This window comes from Mauremys mutica, chromosome 13 (assembly GCF_020497125.1).
Source record: "Mauremys mutica isolate MM-2020 ecotype Southern chromosome 13, ASM2049712v1, whole genome shotgun sequence".
Lineage (NCBI taxonomy): Eukaryota > Metazoa > Chordata > Testudines > Geoemydidae > Mauremys > Mauremys mutica.
The window spans coordinates 15,462,546-15,486,424 of NC_059084.1; the positions used below are offsets into that span (position 1 = coordinate 15,462,546).

The 23,879-nt window shown below is 40.4% G+C and overlaps 1 protein-coding gene across 1 annotated transcript in view; it reads right to left on the minus strand.

The window, feature by feature from the left end:
• Positions 1–1,381: 1,381 nt before the first annotated feature.
• Positions 1,382–23,879, minus strand: part of PARD6B (par-6 family cell polarity regulator beta) — a 28,241-nt gene continuing 5,743 nt past the window's right edge. Inside the window, exons 2-3 of the mRNA XM_044986086.1 lie at positions 22,352–22,574; positions 1,382–2,889 (exon numbers count right to left, since the gene is read on the minus strand). Of these exons, the coding sequence (XP_044842021.1) occupies positions 2,063–2,889; positions 22,352–22,574 (1,050 nt within the window). The 3' untranslated portion in view covers positions 1,382–2,062. The remainder of the gene's footprint in view (positions 2,890–22,351; positions 22,575–23,879) is intronic.

A 23,879-nucleotide genomic window follows, 5' to 3' on the forward strand; every position in this document is an offset into this window, starting at 1 on the left:
AAGGGGTCAGCCAGCATCTGCATGGGGAAGACTCCACAACTCCCTAACAATCACCCCCCTCCCCACAAAAAAAAAAAAAATCTGTTCCATACTTCTCCCACCCACACCTAACAACCCTCCAGGTTCATTCCCAGGCTCCTTCCCAGCAATTACTTCCCCCTTCAGCTCTTCCATTACCCCTGACACCCCTCAGAAGCAGTGCAAAGGCCTGGGGGCATTGAAATACGTTTCTGTATCGTAATTTAAATAAATTGTTACTCAAAGTTCTGTATTAATACTCATGGTAAGGAATCTATTTGTCAAAAAAAAATTCCTGAGCCTTCTTTGTTGTCTATATTGTTAGACATACTTGCTGACAAGTATTTTGAAATAAATTACCAAAATAATTGAAACTGCCATGATAGTGTGTTATTTTGATTAGTAAAATATGCAGAATTTTAAAATATCGTGCGCAGAATTTTTTTTTTTTTTTTTTGGTGCAGAATTTCCCCAGGAGTACCTGTTGTTAATTCTTTCTTTTCTTCTCATTTAAAGTCAAACTGTTAAGTGGATGTTTTGTTCTTGTTTCTTTAGAAATCATAGAAATTTGGGCTGGAAAGAACCTCAAGAGGAGGTCAGTTTCCTGACTGTAGAATTTCACATCTTACATAGAAATTTGTTCTGCTAAGAAGCTACATCCTTACTGAAATAAATACAAAACTGATAAGCAAATTGCAAATGTAGCTAACACCACTTTCCATTAGAGTGAAGTTTCACAAGTCAAGAAGGCTGAAGTACTTTAACCAGGCTGTATTCCATCAGGGCTTGCAGTCTGAAGGAACTTAACACCTGAAAATTCCACCTTCACAAGGCTATTTTTCAAGATTTTAGCTTGTATGTATAAAAAGTTAACTGGGTTAATGTATTAAAAGTTAATAGATTTTCATTATTAGCAGCTAACTAATTTTGTTTTGAAGACAATTTTGTCTTAAATTTATTTCTTAAATACAAATACAATTTTAGCCCTTGATGCTGCAAACAAACCACATGAGTAGTTCTACTGAAGTCAATGAACTATTCAGCTATTCATGAGAGTCAATTTACATTCCTCCTTAAGTGTTTGCAGCATCAGGATTTTAGTTTTCAATATTTTTGTTTTTTTCCTATAGCAGTTTTGTAATATTCAAAATAAGATACCCTACCAGGGGTGGCATGTTAAAAAACAGCATTTATAATTTAGTTCATTATAAATTTTGAAGTTGTAATAGCACAAGTTTTCAAGTTAGTTTTACAAAGCCTAAAAAAATCAAGTGATAAGTTGCTCTAACCTGTGCTGGATAATAATTTTTTTAATATTAAGACAGAACTGTTCATTGATCATCAATTTCAAATAACTCTCCTCTCATTTGTAAGAATCTTGATCTCTTTTAACATGACCATTTTTGGAGCATGAAATAGGAATCAGGTAAAATGTTATTTTCATCCTATTAATTTTGTATTTGATTTCTTTAGACATTTACATAATGTAATTTACTACAGTTAGTGACTAAGCCCAGCATAAAAGACAACCTTATACAATACTGTAAACTAAGAGAAGAGAACTGGTCCTCAAGGTACAAGAGGAGTACTAGTAAGACTTTCACATTAGAATTTTAAGATAATTGTGTCATTAAGGGGTAAACTCACATGACCATAAATTCGGATTAGACATGAAGCTTCACTATCTGATCCACCTCACATGGTAATGGAAATTTACTCTTTAAAACCAGTAGTATAAGTACCTCTGGAAGTAAACATGCGGTCAATACCTCTCAACCATCCTTCATTTTACCGCTGTCCCATCACAGCCAGGGTCATCTACCTTGTATCCTTAAAAAATATTTACACGGAATTACAGAATTATAAAAATGACATTAATCAGCCCACATAATTTTAAGATTCCTGCATTTACTGTTTTTCCTTACGTTTGTTTGCAGGTCTTAAGGACTGGTAGGTTGAGAGGTATAAATTGCATTATACATCAAGCAACATTAAAAGTTGTATGGCATCTTCAGTTAATGTAAAATACACCATTGAGGCAGTTTCATAATGTTATAATTGTCCCATCTTCTAAGGACTTTTTGTCTGGATCATGTATTTCATACTCCATGTTAACGCTGCCTGCTGAATGACATAAGTTTACTTCACTAAAAGGAATGAAACCATTTTGTGTTGAGTCATGAAGGAGTTCAATTTGCGTTAATGATTCCAGACTCTCATTGGTAGGGACAGCTTTTGGAATCTGCTGTGGCTCACCATTATCTTCAATAATGATGTCATCTTCATCACTGTCATCTTCTTCTGGATGGAAGTTCTGCAGTGTGTGTGGTGTGTAACCTGGAAGACTAGTATCAGTAGACTGACCTGAGCTCCCAGAAGTCCTACTGTTCCTAACAACATTATTTCGTTGATTTGCTGGTCTCACTGTAATGATCAGGTTACGGCTATTTGCAATCATCATGTCTGTAACTTGATCAAGACTCTTCCCTGAGACTTCTATTCCATTTACCTCCAGTACTTCATCATTAACAGCCAGTAAGCCTGTGCTTTGAGCCAGGCCTCCAGGAACAAGCCTGGATATGAAAATCCCTGGTACTTTCTCCAATCCATGTGGTGTTACTCTGACACTAGAGCCATCCCGTATATAGAATCCAAGTGGTTTGTCAGTTCCATATTTGTAAAGTCGCACCCTGCGATGGGTTTCTGGGAGAATATCCACATCAATAATAGACGACACCGGTCTGAAGTCTCGCGGCATGCTAATGACAATATGTGGTTTCTTTTTGTGGTTATCCGGACGCAACACATTTGATAAGACATTTTTCTTCCTTGTCATAGTATCCGTACCAAAGGCACTGTAGTCTGCATCTTCTGTAAAAAGACAGATACCATAAGTTGGTAATTAGTATAGTGTGGACTACTCTGTTCTACATAGCATGGCTATCAGTAAAGAAAGTTTTAGGCTGACAAGGTGCAAAATGTCTAGTAAAAAGTTGTCACCATGCTGTACCAGCAACAATTTTCTCTGTCAATGAGGTAATTATTCTAACATTAAATCAAGATAGTTTATTTTGTTAAAGTCACTTCACTTTACAATCACCAAAGAAAAGCTATTGTAAGTATTTCAAAAAAAATTAAGCAAAATTAATAGTGTATTGGAGGAGGCAAGAATGAGAATCCAGCTGTTTTAAAACAAGATGTTTATCAAAAATAGTAGTGTTGTCTCTCTCTCCACACACACACACACACACTTAAAATTCTTATACAGAAAGCAATTCCATTTATTAAAAATTCTCCCTGCCTTTATGTTTCAGTTCACTGGAACAGAAAGAATGAAAAAGGTTCACTGGCTGCTTTCCCTATTATTGTCAAGTATCTGGATGCTAGCCAAGTGACCTGGATTCAATCTCCAGAAAGTTTAGTTCATTCCACACAATCCCATCCCTGCTCCTACACTGTGTAGGTAAAATCGCTGGTAATAAACTAAAAACAACAGACCCCGCACAGCAGGAAATACTTAAGGCAAGTGATGTAACCAATAGCCAATATTACAGCTTCCATAATTTGGTTTCAGAGGGGTAGCTATGTTAGTCTGTATCAGTAGAAACCAACGACTTAGTCTCTAAGGTGCCACAAGGACTCCTAGTTGTTTTTCCATAATTTGGAGTGACAAGTGTCTGAATAGTTTATATTTGCTCAAGGGTTTTTTCTTGGGTTTTTTTTTTTGGGGGGGGGGGGAGGAGAAGCCTACAAAACATAAGATGCACTAATTGGTTTTTACGGCAAAGAAAATTAGCTAGCTTTAGAACACTAAAATTACTTGTTAGTTCAGAAATACAAATGCAGTGTTCTTATAGCCATGTCGGTCCCAGGATATTAGACATACAAGGTGAACGAAGTAAAACATATTACCTCACACATCTTTTCCCCTCTAACTTTAAACTTCACTAAATATGCATTTCATAGAAAACTTCTGTGGTTAAATCTTCGCATAGCATAATTCTCAAATGTTTTGATTATTCACAATCATATTTCACTAGGCTTACTTGGATTAACATTAGCACTTCTTCAATGTTATGCTATCATTTTGCCTCATTTTAAATACAAACATTTTATTCCCTTATAGAAAAACTGAAACCACTACATTGCTTTTCTACTTAGCACATGACCTTCTGGGACTAACTAGCCCTTGTTCCAGGGAGCTGGAATTTCTTTGTGCACGTTGTTGGTGCCCTATCAATTATGCCATATAGTGAGAAGGGTTTCAAAGGCCAAATACTAATCCAAATGGTACGTGAAAATAGTATTTCCATAATTTTGGTCAAGTGTAAAATTTGAGTAGACTTTATGAAGTTTCTGCATGGGACTTTGAAAGTAAATAAAGTAAAGAAAAAAATATGTAGTGCAATGCAATGCTCCATATATGGGATTCATAAGATACACATACCAGAAAAACATGTCAGAGTAAACTAGCAAACATCTTCCTCACCCCTTAAAAAGTGAACTGTACTGATTGTGTTTACTTAGAACATTAATAGCTCCACAGGAACCACAGTAGGGCAAGATACTGCAATGTGCTTTGGAAAGCTAAAGACCGAGTTCAGTAACCAAGAACAAAGATGGCAATTCTAAATACTTAACCTAACAACTAATTTCTTTCAAATTTAAATACTAAAAATGTAAACATTAAAGTGGTTGTTTGAAAGCAGGAAATACAAAATGTAATAATGATGGTCTGAAAAAGGGGTTCTGGAATGTAATAGAAGTGCCCCAGACAAAGAAATATCAGATGGACCTTCAGCGTTCCAAGCAAAGTGCTTTACAATTTCACAAGATTTGCATATTCAAGCATTGTCGACAAAATACCTTTAAATTAAGTGAGACACAAGACCTGAAGTAGCCTCTTGGTGACCCATAAATACTATGCATCCCATTTAAAGACCTCTATTGCAGACCTATCGGAGACACAGTAAATCTGAAGCCTATAGTTTTGTCAAATAATGCAATGAAATTTATCAGTGCATGTTTTAGAGAAGGGAAAATAAATATATAAATCTTACCAGTTGATTATCTGACATGGCTTCAAATAGCAGAGGCAAGTTAATATAAATAATAAATATTTAACAATAACTGTTCTATGCAATGTAGGGTTGAGAATTTAAGTGAACAAGAGACGAAGGAAATTTAAAGTTAGCTGCTATGATAATACACCCCCTTATGTTTATGCACTATTTTATACTACACAAAGAAAACTAAGTTACATTAAGGCTGCTCAAGAGCATTTTCAATCAATTGAGACACCCACTCACCCCTCCAATACCATCTCTTCAACCCCGCATAAGTACTGAGGGGCTATGGTAGGACCACCATGGATAGTCCTGCATACGCCACTGCTTCAGTGCAAAGAAAATATTTTCATAGTGCTGCTGCTTGGGGTATGCCAAGAATTTAAATTAGCAATGCCCTGGGGAGTCTCCTCCCATGCTTTGGCCTCTTCTCTCCCTCCCCTCCCCAACAACTGCCTCCCCAACTTCCCAAGATCAGGAGTGCTAAGAGTTAAAGCAACACAGTTAACAAATCAAGAAGAAACACTGGGAAGTGTAAAAAAATGAGAAGGAAGTAAACAGAGGTGGGCAAACTACTGTTCGCAGGCTGGATCCGGCCCATCAGGGCTTTGGATCTGACCCGCAGGATTGCCACCCCAGTGGCACCGCAGGCCCCGTGCCACTGCTGGAAGTGGCCAGGACCACATCCCTGCAGCCCCTGGGGGTGAGATGGAGCAGAGGGCTCTGTGCACTGCCCCCCACAGTTCCCATTGGCCGGGAACGGGGAATTGCGGCCAATGGGCGCTTCAGGAGAGGTACCCGCAAGGGAGGACAGTATGCACAGCCCTTTGCCCCTCCTCCCCCACGGGCCGCAGGCATGTTGTGCTGGCCGGGAGCCTGTCTTAGTCCCACTGCACGCTGCTACCACCTCGAAGCCACTCCAGGTAAGCAGCGCCGGGCCGGAGCCCACACCCCGAACCCCTCCTGCACCCCAACCCCCTGCCACACCTCTCCTGCATCCCTGCCCTGAGCCCCCAACCCTCTGCTGCAACATGCATCCCTCCTGCACCCCAACCCCTTGCCCTGAGCCCCCTGCTGCACCCCTCCTGCACTCTAACCCCCTGCCCTGAGCCCCCTCCCGCACCCCAATCCCCTGCCCTGAGCGCCCTCGTATGCCCAGTACCGCTCCTGCACCCCAACCCCTTGCCCTGAGCCCCCTGCTGCACCCCTCCTGCACTCTAACCCCCTGCCCTGAGCCCCCTCGTATGCCCAGTACCGCTCCTGCGCCCCAACCCCCTTCCCTGAGCCCCTTCCTGCACACCGCAGCCCCTCCCACGCCCCAGCCTACATTCATGGCCCTACATGCAATTTCTCCAGCCAGATGTGGCCCTCGGGCCAAAAAGTTTGCCCACCTCTGAACTAGAAGAACTTGACAATTCCACTGGCTACATTTCAGGGAGTTTAGTTAGGTTATAACAGGATTCGTTTTGTTTTATTTAAAAAATTTAAAAGCAGCCTGTTAGAGAAGTTTGGAGCTATTGTGGTTCTTTACCTAGAGAACTAAAAAAACCCAAGAATTGGGGCCAAATTTTTTAAAAAACTCAGGTCCAAATAGCAATAAAGGCTCATTTTTAAGTGTTCCCTGTGCTAAATCTTTGTTGTAACCTTTGACAAAAAAGTTACAGAAAATCTATTTGCTTCCTGAAGAGTTTCAATGAAATCTGATGACTAAATTCAACTGCTCAAATGTGAAAGATGTATTTTAGTTCACTGTAAATACAAACCTCAAAGCAACACTAACTATGGAGTCACTTCCAATACTTCTAATTACGGTGTTAAATCTGCACAGTGCTTAATTTGTAATGAAAGAGGTGCTGGAGCTCAACCAATTTTTTTTTAAATATTCATAACTGATGCAACAAGCCCAGAGGTGCCGGGGCTGTGAACTGCCAAAGGGCTCAGCCCTGGCACAAATTAAGCATTGTATGTGCACCTTAAATAATAAATATGCAACATTCAGACTGCTATGGATACTGTGTTTTTTCTGCTTAGAGTAAGAGAAAATGTGTGCAAAAAATTGATCCAAAGTTAGGAAAATTAAATGTGAGATATATTTGAATATGTAATCTAGGGACAGTACATTCAAAGTCCACAACTGCACTTTTAAGTTCAAGGTTCAGGGTGCAAGGTGCAAAGCGTGTAACTTTAAACTGAATGTGTGAGCCAATTATTACACATTCAACAGGGACAGAGAGGGGATGGGAAGGGCCATAGAGATCAAAGTTAAGATGGGCTTGTCAGTCTCAGTCCAATTTGTCCACCCACCATATATCAGACATCCATGAGAACTCAATTTGGTACTGCGCAGTCCTAGGAATCAAAAATTTTAAGTTTCATCAAATAAACTGTTATAAACTCATTTGCAGCATTGTTGTAGTGGTGTTGGTTCCAGGATATTAGAGAGACAAGGTGGGTGAGGCAATATGTTTTATTGGACCAACTTCTACTAGGGAAAGAGACAATCTTGTGAGCTACACAGAGATCTTCAGCTTTTACAAAGTCAAACAGCTGTAGCATAAAATCAACAATCTTCATCGAGAAGAGGAGCATGTATTAGTTGAAAATCAGTAAATAATGGATAAGATGCTGAGTTTATTTTCAGCCTAAAAAGGGGGGATGTGGAGGAGAATCAGGGTTTGGATTTTTAGGATTTGGGCTCACAGTACCATGAATTTACATACCTGAACAATTGACTAAAAGTGGCCATTTGCATGCAATCACAGCAATTGTGGTCCTAAGATTTTGAAAATTCTGGCTTTAAGTAATCATTCTGAATGTTACAAACACAAAAAACCAATAATCAATTTTACTTATCCTTTTGGACACTGGTCACTCAGGGAGCATGAGCTTTGATCATCATCTAAAAAACTGGCAAGCTCTGAGTCATCCGGCTATTACAAACTTAGGTGCTCCCAATCCTTATGGAGAGTCTACAGGTTAGGTTGCCAGTTTTCTTGAATAGAAAGGTCCCCATTAAATTAAGAGGCCAGCACACTTCACACACAAAACCGACAGGTCCTTCGGAAGGAGATTGAGCATGTTCTAAATAGCACTGTATCTTGGTGAAAGTTAAATAGGGAGAAAGGACAGAGCAACAAGCTTGGCCTTTTTCCCAAGCCTGGTAACGTCCACAAGAATGACTACTTTCCAGGACAGTAAAGGCAAGAACTTCCATAGGCCTTGAAGATGGGAAATGTGTGCTGCCATGTAAATTTATTTTTAGTAAGAAACCCAGAATAGCATATATACCGCTACCTCGATATAACACCACTCGATATAACACAAATTTGGATATAACGCGGTAAAGCAGTGCTCCGGGTGGGGGAGAGGCTGCGCACTCCAGTGGATCAAAGCAAGGTCACAGTTACTTACTGTGCTTTTGACCGAGAGAAAAAAAAATTTCTCCCCCTCCTGGCTCACAAGAACTAAACAAACCGGTCTAGCAAGTGCCTCTTGCAAATTCTAAGTACCTCTCAGTAGGGGTTTCACCTATAACTCGGTAAGATTTTTTTGGCTCCCAAGGACAGCGTTATATCGAGGTAGAGGTGTATCCTAGATATCTATAATTACATGATTGGTGCCAAAGACTTAAGATTTAAGTCACCAAGAGGAAAGCCTTTAAATAATTTTAATCAACTTTTCCATTTCTACTTCAGTTATTTTCTAAAAAAGTGCACTCTGATATAACCATTAAAATGTTGGCTTACATTAAATTTGGTATATCATTTTCTAGTTAAGAGGGAGTACTATAACCACGTACATTTATTTAAGCCAGGGGTCACCAACCCCCGGTCCGCGGCCCGGTACCGGTCCGCGGCCTCTTAGAAACCGGGCCGCGAACCGACCCAGTGGAGCTTCCGCAGGCATGCCTGCGGGAGGTCCAGCTGAGCCGCGGGACGAGCGCTCCCTCCGCAGTCGTGCCTGCGGGAGGTCCGCTGCTCCTGGGGCTCAGCTGGAGCTTCCGCAGGCACGCCTGCGGAAGCTCCACTGGAGCCGGTGGACCTCCCGCAGGCGTGCCGGCGGAAGCTCCAGCTGAGCCCCGGGAGCAGCGGACCTCCCGCAGGCACGACTGCGGAGGGAGCGCTCGTCCCGCGGCTCAGCTGGACCTCCCGCAGGCATGCCTGCGGAGGGTCCGGCAAACGAAACCGGTCCCTGGACCTAAAAAGGTTGGGGACCCCTGATTTAAGCAATTATTTACCGGTAACTTCTTTTCAGATTCTCAACTGTACATTTTAGTAGGTTAGAAAATGGTTAATACATTATTTACTAGATAATTAACTTTTGCTCATGATTGTCAAGGTGCATTAGGATAGTAACAGGAATTAAAACAAAACAATATAGGTTTTTTGTTTAACAAAACAACCTTAAGTGTTTTGGATTCCTAAACTCCTCTTATCAAAAGATGTTTCACATTTAAAACCAAACGATTTATTGAAACTGAGGGATTAACTGTAGTCAATGAATTAAACTGATTTCAGGTCTGCCTGGGAAAACTTTCAAATTACTCCTGGGGCAATTCTGCACCAAAAAAATAAAAAATTCTGCGCACAATATCTTAAAATTCTGCAAAATTCCGCATATTTTATTTGTTAAAACTATGCAACATAATCACGCTGAATTCAATTATTTTGGTAATTTATTTAAACTACAATACAATGGATGAAAAATGGGAGTGGGGAGCATTGGAGGAGATCTCCCAAACACCCTCTGTTTAATAGTAATGTAGCTAGTATTGACCCTTTACTTCTGGTTTAATCAACAAATATATGCAGCCATATGCTCAGTGTTACATCTTAGGCAACTGAAAAGCAAGTGAGGGCTGGGGACTCAAACTCACAATTTGTATTGGCTACTAACCATCTCCAGAAAGGTCAGTAGCAAACAGTTCTTGGAGCAAATTTTGATAGGAAATTTTTTCAGTCCAAAAGTTTATACCAGTTCTAATCACTAAAGCACCATACGCATTTATAAGGCCACACTGTCCTTCACACCACTCTGGTAATGTAAGAAGCCTTAAAATTTTTACACCTGTTTTATACTCCTGTGGGAATTCACTAAGAACAATGGGAACAATTTACAAGCAGGCAGGCTGCTACATTCTGCTCTGCCTGAGGGGACACACCTATCTCCCCAGAAACACCCCAAAGCCCCGCCCCTCCATGCCAAGCATGCCACAATAGCGGGAGAAAAGGACAGAGTGTTTCTCTCAAACGCATGACTGCCCAGCCCTCTTGTCCATTCTGTGATTTATGTCTCCACCGGCTGCCCTAGGCGCCTGACCCGACCTGCCTGCACTGCAGGAAGGGCCGTGTGACCGTGTTTGCAGCTTCCCTTTGCTTCCTCATCAGAAGTCATTTTTCTGCGGGGAAGTAAAGAAATCTGCAGGGGGCATGAATTCTGCACATGCACAGTGATGCAGAATTCCCCCAGGAATATCAAATATGCTTAAGTGAAAGTGACTAGAGTTTAAGTTCCTACTCGTCTAAGTCTCTTGAAAATGAGAGTCTCCTAAAGGGCTTATCTACACTACAAAGTTAAGTTGGCTTAACTACAATGCTCAGGGCTACCAAAAATTGCACACCCTGTGCAACGTAGTTAAGCCAACCTAAACCCCAATGTGTAGACATTGCTAGGTCAATGGAAGACTTCTGTTGACCCTAGCTACCACCTCTAAGAACTACTTTTGTTGCTGTAGTAAGGGTATGTCTACACTACCCGCCGGATTGGCGGGTAGTGATCGATCTATTGGGGAAATCGATGTATCGTGTCTAGATGAGACGCGATACATCGATCCCTGAACACACTCTCCATCAACTCTAGAACTCCACCAGGGCGAGAGGCAGAAGCGGAGTCGACGGGGGACCGGCGTCCGATCCCGCGCTGCGAGGACGCAAAGTAAGTCAATCTAAGATACGTCGACTTCAGCTAGGCTATTCTCGTAGCTGAAGTTGCGCATCTTAGATCGATCCCCCCACAGCGTAGACGAGGCCTACGTGTCTATACTACAGTGCTACAGAGGCTCAGTTGTAGTACTGCAGCTGGGCGGCTGTAGTATTTCTAGTTTAGATGGACCCTAGGACAAGTTACTTCGGCTGACCTATCATGCCATATTTACAAAGCTTGACTTCAAAAGTTAGAATAATCTGTCTTTATATAGGTAAAGATCTTTATATAGAAACAGTGTCTTTAATTCACTCAAAGTTTTTGATAGAGGCTCATGGATTCAGCATATTTTTTTATTTAAATATTTTAAGAGATTACAATAAGTTTAGGCCTTATATTTTATATTCAATTCAATTTCATTTTAAAACAGGTTTATTCTTCCAAAAAAAAATCATTTTAACAAAAATCACATTTTTTTAAAAATAGATTTTATCCACTCTGCATACATGCTCATAAACCAGACATTTGTAAACTTTTAAATATCACTATGCATTTTTATCTGAAGCTTTGACATCAATTAAGACCATTAAAAATCACTCCCCTAGAAAAAGTACCTGGAGAAAGAAGTGTCTTTTTCCAGAGATGGCTAATCCAAACAAGAGCACCACATAGCACCGTAAGAATTCGCTACAGCACTAAAGGCACTGTAAGCTGAATGTGAAATTTAAACTACGGAAAGAAACATGAACTATGAAAAGCTATCAAAACAGGTCAGAGAATTTTTAACCCCTATAGTTAAAAATCTGTGATTATAAATGCAATTTTTCTGGAGTTTAATTTTAGGCTGAAAGTTCACATGCTGATTTTCAGCTGATACTGACTTAAGTGATAGCAACACAGTTACTGTAGGTAAAGGGAGAAACTGTTATTGTAGGTATAAACAATAGGTTATACAGCCTTGGACATTAGAACCTGTTTTATTAAGAATGTTAGCTGGGGCAAGGGTTATTTTGTATTAGTCATGGGATCTTTAACTTCTGCCTCTCTCACGGATTGTTTACACAGAAGAGGCCGTGTAAATGCTGTAGAAATATTTACAGGGCTTATTGTTATAAATAGAAATTTTAAAATTATCTAAATACCTGAGATTTTAGAAGCCTAGTTTTAAGATTGTACAACCAAGGCCAAATTCAGCTAAACTGGTAAAAGGCAGTGTCTCCCCATAAGTTCCTCTTCCCCTTGGAAAGTCCACCCTTGCAGAGGTGATGCAGTGTCATCACCTTTCAAGAGTTTACTACTAGGTATGCGAGAGCATGTAAGAAGGTTTAACTCACTGTTGCTCCAAAGGTCAATCAGTGTTTTTTGTTTTTTTTTTTAAACGAGTCACTGAATGCACCCACGAAAGCTCATGCTCCAATACATCTGTTAGGTGCCACAGGACTCTTCGCTGAATGCACTATGTAAATCTGTCAGGATTTAGACTGTTTTAATGGCCCCTCCTCTATCAAACCTAAACAGACTTCAGCTTTCATAATATTTATTCCATTTTCTGTAGAGTAGACCCATTTTAAAGCCATTTTTAAGCAAGCATCAGAAGTTGCACATGCACTCTGTATTTTTGCTTCATTACTTATTAATGATAAAATTTGGATTGCTGATGACAACATATCTAGAGTGCTCATTTTATGCAGGTTCCCACTCCAATGCTCATGTTTTCCTTTTAAAATAGTCTCGTAACTTTTACTGTCAAAGTAGTTGTAACTTGGTATTTTAATAAAAAGGGTGTGGAAAAATCACTTCTTTATTATAGCACTGGTAGTAAATATGGTTGCGAGTAAAATGCTGTCAGTTACAACTCTGTTTCCAGGTGCTCATCACTTTCCAAAGGAAATTTCTTGAGCTGAAACAGTTTTCCTTACTTTGTCGCATTCAAAAGGTGAATTTTCTAGGAAAATCTGAGCCATTTATGATGAGCTGTTTTGTATTTAAAACTACAGAAATAACATACTTTGTTCTTGAGACTGCGAAGAAAATTAGCTTTAAGAAGCCTCAGGGGAGAAATTGCACACAGAGCTATCAGACAACGGAGTGTCACAGAGTATTAACAGACATCAGCTAGTCTTTGGCTTACCAGTGCCCTTTAGGTGTGAAAATAGGACAGGCTGAGAATTTTATTGCTTAGCCTCAGCTTAACTGTTGACCGTAGACTTTGGGGTTATGGTTTGTTTGTTTTTTTCATTAAAAACTGAGGGGTAGACAAGAACAGCCATACTGGGTCAGACCAAAGGTCCATCTAGCCCAGGGGTCGGCAACCTGCGGCTCCCGGCTCGCCAGGGTAAGCACCCCGGCGGGGCGGGCCGGTTTGTTTATCTGCCGCGTCGGCAACTTCGGCCGATCGCGGCTCCCACTGGCCGCGGTTCGCGGTCCCAGGCCAATGCAGGAGGCAGGAAGCGGCGCGAGCCGAGGGATGTTCTGGCCGCGGCTTCCTGCCTCCCGCATTGGCCTGGGACCGCGAACCGCAGCCAGTGGGAGCCGCGATCGGCCGAAGTTGCCGACGCGGCAGATAAACAAACCGGGCCGGCCCGCCAGGGTGCTTACCCTGGCGAGCCGGGAGCCGCAGGTTGCCGACCCCTGGGCTAGCCCAATATCCTGTCTGCCAACAGCCCAATGCCAGGTGCCCCATAGAGAATGAACAAAACAGGTAATCATCAAGTGATCCATCCCCTGTCACCCATTCCCAGTTTCCGGCAAACAGAGGCTAGGGACACCATCCCTGCCCATCCTGGATAATATCCATTGATGGACCTATCCTCCAAAAAAAGAACTAGATAGCTTCATGAACCCTGTTATAGTCTTGGCCTTCACAACATCTTCTGGCAAGGAGTTCCACAGGTTGACTGTGTTATGTGAAAAAATACTTCCTTTTGTTTGTTTTAAACCTGATGCCTATTATTTTCATTTAGTGGCCCCTAGTTCTTGTGTTATGAGAAGGAGTAAATAACACTTCCTTATTTACTTTCTCCACACCAGTCATGATTTTAGAGACCTTTATCATATCCCCTGTCGTTTCTTTTCAAGCTGAAAAGTCCCAGTCTTAATCTCTCCTCATATGACACCCGTTCCATACCCCTAATTATTTTTGTTGCCCTTTTCTGAACCTTTTCCCAAATCCAGTATATCTTTTTCTGAGATGGGGCGACCACATCTGCACGCACTATTCAAGATGTGGGCATACCATGGATTTATATAGAGGCAATATTATATTTTCTATCTTATCTATCCCTTTCTTAACAATTCCCAACATTCTGTTCACTCTTTTGACTGCCGCCGCACATTGAGTGGATGTTTTCAGAGAACTATCCACAATGACTCCAAGATCTCTTTCTTGAGTGGTAACAGCTAATTTAGACCCCATCATTTTATATGTATTGTTGGGATTATGTTTTCCAGTGTGCATTACTTTGCATTTATCAATACTGAATTTCGTCTGCCATTTTGTTGCCCAGTCACCCAGTTTTGAGAAATCCTTTTGTTACTCTTTACAGTATGCCTGGAACTTAACTATCTTGAGTAGTTTTGCAAATTTTGCCACCCCACTGTTTACCCCCTTTTCCAGATCATTTATGAATATGTTGAATAGGACTGGGCCCAGTAAAGACCCCTGGGGGACCCCACTATTTACCTCTCTCCATTCTGAAAACTGACCATTTATTCCTACCCTTCGTTTCCTAGCTTTTAACCAGTTACCAATCCCATGACTGCTTAGTTTGCTTAAGAACCTTTGGTGAGGGATCTTGTCAAAGGCTTTCTGAAAATCTAAATACACTGTATCCACTGGATCCCCCTTGTCCACATGCTTGTTGACCGCCTCAAAGAATTCTAATAGAGTGGTGAAGCATGATTTCCCTTTACAAAAACCATCTTGACTATTCCTCAATAAATTATGTTCATCTATGTGTGACAATTTTATTCTTTACTATAGTTTCAACCAGTTTGCCCAGTACTGAAATCAGGCTTACCAGAGTCACCTCTGGAACCCTTTTTAAAAATTGGTGTCACATTAGCTATCCTGCAGTCATTTGGTACAGAAGCTGATGTAAATGATAGGTTACAGATGACAGTTAGTAGTCCTGCAATTTTACATGCAAGTTCCTTCAGAACTCTTGGGTGAATATCATCTGGTCCTGGTGTCTTATTACTGCTTAGTTTATCAATTTGTTCCAAAAACCTTCTCTAATGACACCTCAATCTGGGACAGTTCCTCAGATTTGTCACCTAAAAATAATGGCTCAGGTTTGGGAATCTCCCTCACATCCTCAACTGTGAAGACCGATGCAAAGAATTAATTTAGTTTCTCCATAATGGCCTTATCGTCCTTGAGTGCTCCTTTAGCATCTCGATCGTCCGGTGGCCCCACTGGTTGTTTAGCAGGCTTCCTGCTTCTGATATACTTAAAAAAAAATTGCTATTACTTTGAGTCTGTGGCTAGCTGTTCTTCAAATTCTTTTTTGGCTTTTCTAATTATATTTTTACACTTCATTTGCCAGAGTTTATGCTCCTTTCTATTTTCCTCATTAGGATTTAACTTCCACTTTTTAAAGGATGTCTTTGTCTCTCAGTGCTTCTTCTACTTTGTTTAACCACAGTGGCTCTTTTTTGGTTCTCTTACTATGTTTTTTAATTTGAGGTATACATTTAAGTTGAGCCTCTATTATGGTGTCTTTAAAAAGTTTCCATGCAGCTTGCAGGGATTTTACTTTTGGTGCTGTACCTTTTAATTTGTTTAACTAACCTCATTTTTGTGCAGTTGTCCTTTCTGAAATTAAATGCTACAGTACATAAGAACCAAGTATTGCAACATTCAAGAACAGGGGTCGGCAACCTTTCAGCAGTGGTGTGCCGAGTCTTCATGTATACACTCTAATTTAAGGCTTTGCGTGCCGGTACTACACTTTAACGTTTTTTAGACGGTCTCACTATAAGTCTATAATATATAACCAAACTATTGTTATATGTTAAGTAAACAAAGTTTTCAAAATGTTTCAAAAGCTTTAATTAAATTAAAATGCAGATCTTATTAGTTTAGTGTGATCCTTGCCCTTGCTTTTCCTTGCTGAGTTTTCCAATGACTGGTGGCATGTATTTGGATACTTTAAGCTGCACACAGGTTTCTGAGTATCTATTGGGTTTCCGGGAAACCATGCTAACGGATCCCCCCCCAGCCTAAGGGGAGGTTCCACAGGGCCTCAGAAACCCACTAATTGCGGGGCACAACTAATAAAAGAACAGGGACAGGAGTGCGGTCAAAGGGTCATAAGAAGGGTGACTGACGGGGACACCGAGCAGAGGACCCCGGACAGCGCCCACTGCTCCTCGAAGGCGTCAAGGGAGCCAGCGGACGCCGCCCAGAGGAACTCCGCCCGGAGACGTGAACGGACTAAGGATCGGAAACAAGCCCCACAGTCGCAGGAGTCTCCATTGGCCAACCGCCTCTCCCTGGTCACGTAGATGGCTATTTTAGCCAGGGCGAGGAGGAGGTTGGCCAGGAGGTCCCGCGACTTTGTGGGGCCACGGATAGGGAGTGCGTGGAGAAGGAGGTGAGGGGAAAAGTGCAGCCAGAAACACAAAATCAGTTGTTAACCAGCTGGAACCCCAGATCAGCAGCTGAGGTGAGTGGAGCTGGAAGGGCTGAGCAGGGCCGGAGGCCTGGACCCTGTCTGGCAGGGGGCCTGCACTGGAACTCCAACCGGAAGCAAGGTGAGTGGGGCTGCGGCGGGGACCCTGGCTGGCAAGAGGCGAGCAACCAGAACCCCAGAGCAGCAGCAGGCTGAGCTGGTCAGCCCGCCCAGCTCTGGGGTTTCAGGGGTGGGCTGAGCATCTTCGCCCGCTCCTGCTCTGGGGTTTCAGCCGCTGGCTCCTGCCAGCCAGGGTCTCAGCCTGCTGCCAGCCTGGGGTTCCTTCCCCCAGGCCAGCAGTGGGTGCTGAGTGGGACCCCAGCTGGCAAGGGGCAAGCAGCGGGAACCCCAGAGCGGCAGTGGGCTGAGCAGCTCAGCCTGCCACTGCTCTGGGGCTTCGGCAGCCGACTCCTGCCAGCTGGAGTCCCTTCCCCCCAGGCCAGCAGCGGGCGCTGAGTGGGACCAGCAGTGGGACCCCGGCTGGCAAGGGGCCCACCCCGTGTGCCGAGTGGCTCAGCCCACCCCGCTTGCCATTAAAAATTGGCTCGCATGCCGTAGGTTGCCGACCCCTGTTCGACCATATACATTATAAATTAAACAGAAAATGCAAGAGTTAGGACTCTTACAGCAACATCGTACAACTGTAGTATGCACTCCTTTGTTCATTCTTTCCTTGTTAAATGTACACCACAGAACCAAGTTAACATTAAACTTTTGCATTTTCTGATTTTACATCTAAGCTGCAACTTGTATGCAAATTGTGTATGTGCAACATTTTAAGATCTGTAATACCTTGATATAATGGGGTTTGCAAATAGTGTTTAGCAGAACTACTAAGATTCCTTCCCCCCTCCCCCATCCAATTTAAGTCAGACTTACTAAAGTCACCATAGGAACCTAAACTCCAATTACAAAAGCAGGTTTCTTAAACTCATTTTTGCAACTAGAACTTAAACACCACCACAAAAAAGACCTCCATTTGAACACATGCCTGAAAATACAAGAAAGGGCCATTGAAAAGAAAAAAGATTCTGGAAACTGCCTCTGTTAGAAAAGATCTGAACTTCAAGAGTTTCCTATCCTACAAAATAAAAAACAAACACCCTCCCCTCTCCAAAAAACCCCCTCAAAACACAGTAAATGTAACTCTCTCAGAAATCTATTACTGAGCTGGTGTTTTACCTTTTAAAATTCATTTCTTAAAGCTCAATGATGCACTGTGAAAAAACACAGTATTCCTAAACTTACCAGTCAGAATGCTACCACATTTCCAGATCAACAGACTATACAAACCATTGGGGGTTTTTTGGATACTAATTAGCTTTGGATGTTGCCTAAAGATTCTAAACTTAGCACAAAATTTAAGGTAGAAAATTAGAGTTACATAATTTGGGGGAGAAGTAGGGAAAGCTTGAAGAAAACTAATTTTCATAACTCTGCCAGGCAGCAAGATTCTGTTTAACCTCTCCTCAATTCCCAAACAAAATTTTCTAAAGCAATGTCCTCGAGTACAAAGACACCTTTGTACTGACATCTAGCTAATCAGTTTATAGTTACAGTGAAAAATATTTTGGCAGAATGCCAAAGAACAAGGTGTTAACAACAAAGACGTAACTGGGAATGTCAACTTGGTATAAAAACTTCCTGTTTTAAGGGTTTCAAACTCACTGGTGATACTAATTTTATGTGTATGTAATGTATTATTTTTAAAAAGTCTACAACTGTTGAAACTGAGTTTCAACCCGATATTCTTCAACACCTGGAATTGCACAATTTGTTGACAAGCCCTCTGATATGCTTCCAAAGGAATGCACTTATTGGTAAAGTTATCCTTCAAGCGTCAAGCTTCCAAAGATAAACAGAACACTCTGAAGACATTTTATAAGAGTACCATAATTCTGGGGGGAAAAAATAAGATTTTTTTTTTAAAGTCAGCCACACTGAACCTAACATTAGTATTTAACATTTATGAAATAACATGGAGAAAAGAATGGAGACCTGAATATTGATTAGAGGCATTTCAAAACTAAATTGGGAAAACTTTTACAGGTATTTCAAAACACTGGAAGCATGGGAAAACAGAGACATTCCTCAAAAAAAGAAAAAAGTTTAAAACCCAACTCTTCTTTCATTCCACTAATCATCAAGCAGGACCAAAATTAATTGCATAGAGGATTAATGGGGTACCAGAAACAATTTGATAGTTTTCCCCAAAACTCTGTTACTGTTTTTGTCTATCCTCAGCATCTCTCTCTCAGCCACCCTGTATCTACCTCTGCAGGGAAGCATTAAGTTGAAGCAAAGAAGTATTACACTTGCAGCTGGTTACATAATGGAAGTGATTAAAATCACACAGTCCTGCTTTGTTGTGGGGTAATTTGTTCATGACATTAGCTGCCTATTAGTCTATGTCCTGAAGCATAAAGATTGATTACATCTGTAAAAACTTATAGCAGGCTATATTTATTATATTATGGAATAGTCATCCACGAGTTAAAAAAAGAAAGCCCTGTACTGCACGATACAAATGCCAGAAAGTGCTGTAGTGAACAAGCTTGCATTAGCGAGGAAGGATTAAGTGATTTCCTAAGTCTCTCTCCACCTTTATATGTCAAATTTATTATTTTCACTTTGCTTCTTTAATATTCTGTGACAGTGAGTTCTACATGTTAAGTAAAGTGGTATTAAAAAACCCAGTATTTCCCTACATCTTTTGTTTCATTGAGTACCCTGTGTTCTTATATTGTGGAAGAGGGCAAAAAGATATGCCCAGCTGGCCTTCACATTTGTTTCATCCCTAGGTCAGGTTTCTCTTGCAGACAGAGAGACTCCCATATATCTTGACTGAATTAAGGCCACATTAGTTCAGCTTTGAATTCCCTTTTACTGTCTCTTAACTTAGGTGATAATGTCATGTTTAACCTAGACAATATTCATCTCTGGGGAAACTTAACTTTTATTCTAGCACAGCCATAGTATAATGAACTCTTTATAAAGCTAACAAAATAGAAGGAAGTAAAAATAATCAACTCACCCTGCTAGGGTGTGTCCACACTAGGAGAAAAAGTGTTCTCTTACCACATTAGCTAGCATAATAAAATCCCAATGAAGACAAGGCAGTCTCTAGTTTTCACCTGTTCACAAACTGAGGTAAACATTAGCAGGAACACAATGTTTACCTCAACGTGCTAATAGTGTTAAAACTACAAACTGCTTTGCCTTCATTTGAACTTAAACTCATGTTGGTTAACGTGTGACCAGGCCACCTGTTTTCCTGATGAAGCCAAGGCCTTTGACATTTTATTATGGGGGTCTAGCTATATCATGGATATTAATTATATAACATTCAGGATTCTAATATATTCTTATCTACTAACATGTACCTCAGGTTTTGCTATGGATGTGTCCCTCCCTTGCATTCTAGTGTCTCATTTAAAATACGCATCAATTTCTAAATAAGCAAAATGCTGGAATTAGACATTTTCAGGTGTCTGAAGAAACATCTACTTTTCTTCTCATATTGAGGTGGTCTACTGCTAAGGGTGTTATCATTCCCCACCATCTCTGCTTAAAGTTATATTGGGTATAAACTTTCCCATTAGAAAAATCTACAGGTTATTTCTGTTATTCAAGCAATGTAGCAGAAGGTGGTACAAAGGTCTCAAAAAGGGGTGGCAGTACAGAAGTGTAATTTTTATTATCTGTCCCCTCAACAAATTCTAGTTTCAAAAGTGACAAATTGAAGCAGCCTTGTCAATGGTGAGTATTTCTTCAGCCATACCTTATTTCCACTTCCACTGAAGTGCAGACACAAAAGTTATGCAACTGAACAGGAAATAGAGTACAATTACACCTAATTGAGCAATAAAACAAATTAGAAGCTATACTGCATGGATTTATAAGTAGTTTTCAGCATCATGAAACTAGGCCTGAGCTGCTAACAACTTTTTTTTTTTTAAATAATGGACTGACTGAAGAAATTAAAGAAATCAGATTTTTTCAATTTGAACACATTTTAATTTATATCACCCTTCAGTACAATCTTTTTCAAAGTAATCGCACTGATACAATATAAATATAGGTACTGGCTGTCAGACTGATTTTGAGACCCAGTTTTGGGAACAACTTTGAGCTCTATTTCCTAGTCTTCTACAGCTCAGACATGGAGTCACAGAGCAATAAGACTGGTATCAAAGAGGAGTGGAAAAGGGGAGGAAAGACAATGGCTGGTTGCTACAGTTTTTCCCTCTGACCACTTACGGAAGTGACTTTAAAAATTAAAACTGGTCAGTGCCTAGAACTCAGAAACGTTGTCCCATACTATACCAAAATAATCTGTGTGTCAATCATGCTTTAAGAATGAATTTTAACATGTGTACAAGGAGTTGCATGTACAACTGTAGTAACAAAACATATGGTGATAAATGCAACCTTAGTAATCTCAATCTGACAAAGTGGTTTATCTGCTCTCGTCATACGGCTGCTGAAGGAGCTTACATAGAATCTAGGGATGGAAAAGACCTATTAGGTCATGTAGTCCAGCTCCCTGCCAATTCAGGATTGAAACAGTCTTTCCATGAACACTTAAATACAGCAAATACATTTTACTGGCAACATGGTGGTTCACAAATGACAAATTTTAATTAAGAGTTCTGTTAGGAAAGAGTAAATTCAGTTAAAACATTTTTCTAAAGAGTTTTCTTTTTTTTTTTTTGGGAAGAATCAGAAATATTTATTTTTGCACTGAGAAAATATCTATTTTATTGATCTTTTTAATAGCAATTACTACAGATAGCAAAAGCTTTATTCGACATGCAACAAATTATGAATACTTTGAAACAGCATTCAAAAGATGGAGTTTAAGGATAAGACCAAAAAATTACACCTATTGCTGAAAGAAAGACGTGGGAGAAGACAAATTTCCATTCTGAATAAGAAATAATCATTCTATTGGAACTTTGATAGCTGAAATAAGCAACCATTCAACATGACACTTATTAGCAAAATGTAAAATACATCAGGTTATAAGATTAATCTTTTTAAGCTATACTGATACCCATTGCTTCAAAGAAGATATCTGTTCAAACCAAGCTTATTTTGTATTTCAATAACATCCTATTGTCCAGTTAGGATATGATGAATGCATGATACTGTTAAGCTTTCAGTGGAAACAACCAGACATGAGCAACTGCCTTTAAAACAATATACAAAAACATTCACTGGAGAATGCTGATTCAACTTTAATGTTTCTGTCCAATTTGAATAAACTAAGAATTGAATATGTTCATAAATGAAGACTTCATATAAAAGCAGTATTTCTACTGAAGCGAGGATGGATTTTTCCTGGAGCGAATGGGATTTAAATCAACGTATTACAGACATTCCCAAACGTAAAAGAAAAAAAAAGAGAGAAAAGTAGCTTAGTAGCAGAGTTATAGGACAGAGGGGAATCTCAAGCCCTACAGAAATGGTGCAATATACATTTCCAAACAGCCTGCTGCAAAGGACAGTTGGGAGGTTCCCAGTGACGATCAGTAAGAAGTCAGTAAACATCAACATGGAGAAACAGGATAATGTCTAATTGGGACTTGGGCAAAATATGTGACCGTGTGCATGGATACTGCTTTGTACACAGTGGACACTTCCAGTACACAAAATTAGTGAACTTACCTTTTCTTTGAATGAAAATCCTGAGCAGAGGATTGGCTGTGGAAACTGCTTTATGATAATTGTCATCGTTGTTGATAGGCAGCAGATCTCCATGAATGTCTATATACCCAACTAAAACTTCAACATTGGGGATCTTGTGCACATGCTGCAATAATCCATAAAACTCCTCAAACTTTCCAGGTTTGGTTCTTTCCAGAGAAAACCGTCGAAATTCAGCTCCAAACTACAATAAAGACATCTGATTTTAGTAAGACAGAAATCAATGTACACCAAGACAACAGGATAACTTGAAAGATACAGTAAATGTTCACCAGGTCAAAGATTTAATTTACAAAAATATGATAAACTTAATGCATAGCCGAAAGGTTCTAAAGATCTGAGTGAAAAGGTGACCTTTCAGATGTACTAATGTCAGAGGCCAGGCCACATGGTTCAAAATATGTATGCAGTTATTTCTGTCTTGAAGTAATCTGCTCCAATGCAAAGTCTTGATGAGAATGTGTTTACTTTTGATTCTGTGCAAAGATTTTTGTTTTTGCTGTTATATTTAACTCCGGGCCCAAATAACCACATGTAAGGTTAAAGCCTGGTCTACACCTAAAAATTAGATCAACCTAGCTACACTGCTCAGGGCTGTGAAAGATTCTGCACCCTGTGCGATGTAACTATATAAACATACGCCCCAACTGTAGATTGGGTTGGTAGTGATTGCATGTCTAACATAGTGAATGCCCGTGAAAACGAGGTAGGATCAGAGGCTAAAATAGGGAAAGAATAAGTTAAAAATTACTTAGACAAGTTAGATGTTTTCAAGTCACCAGGGCCTGATGAAATGCATCGTAGAATACTGAAGGAGCCAACTGAGGAGATATCTGAACCATTAGCGATTATTTCTGAAAAGTAATGGAAGACTGAAGAGCTTCCAGAAGACTGGAAAAGGGCAAATATAGTGCCAATCTACAAAAAGGGAAATAAGGACAACCCGGGGAATTACAGACCAATAAGCTTAATTTCTGTACCAGGAAAGATAATGGAGCAAATAATTAAGTAATCAATTGCAAACATCTCGAAGATAAGAAGGTGATAAGTAACAGTCAGCATGGATTTATCAAGAATAAATCTTGACAAACCAACCTGATAAGTTTCTTTGACAGGGTAAAACGCCTTGTGGATGGGGGAAGCGGTAGATGTGGTAGATCTTGACTTTAGTAAAGCTTTTCCTACTGTCTCACATGACCTTCTTATAAACAAACTAGGGAAATACAAGCTAGATGGAGTTACTATAAGGTGGGTGCATAACTGGCTGGAAAACCGTTCCCTGAGAATAGTTATCAGCGGTTCACAGTCATGCTGGAAGGGCATAACAAATGGGGTCCCACAGGGATCAGTTCTGGGTCCAGTTGTGTTCAATATCTTCATCAATAATTTACATAATGGCATAGAGAGTGTAAGAGTACACTTACAAAGTTTGAGGATGATACCAAGCTGGCAGGGGTTGCAAGTGCTTTGGAGGATACAATTGTAATTC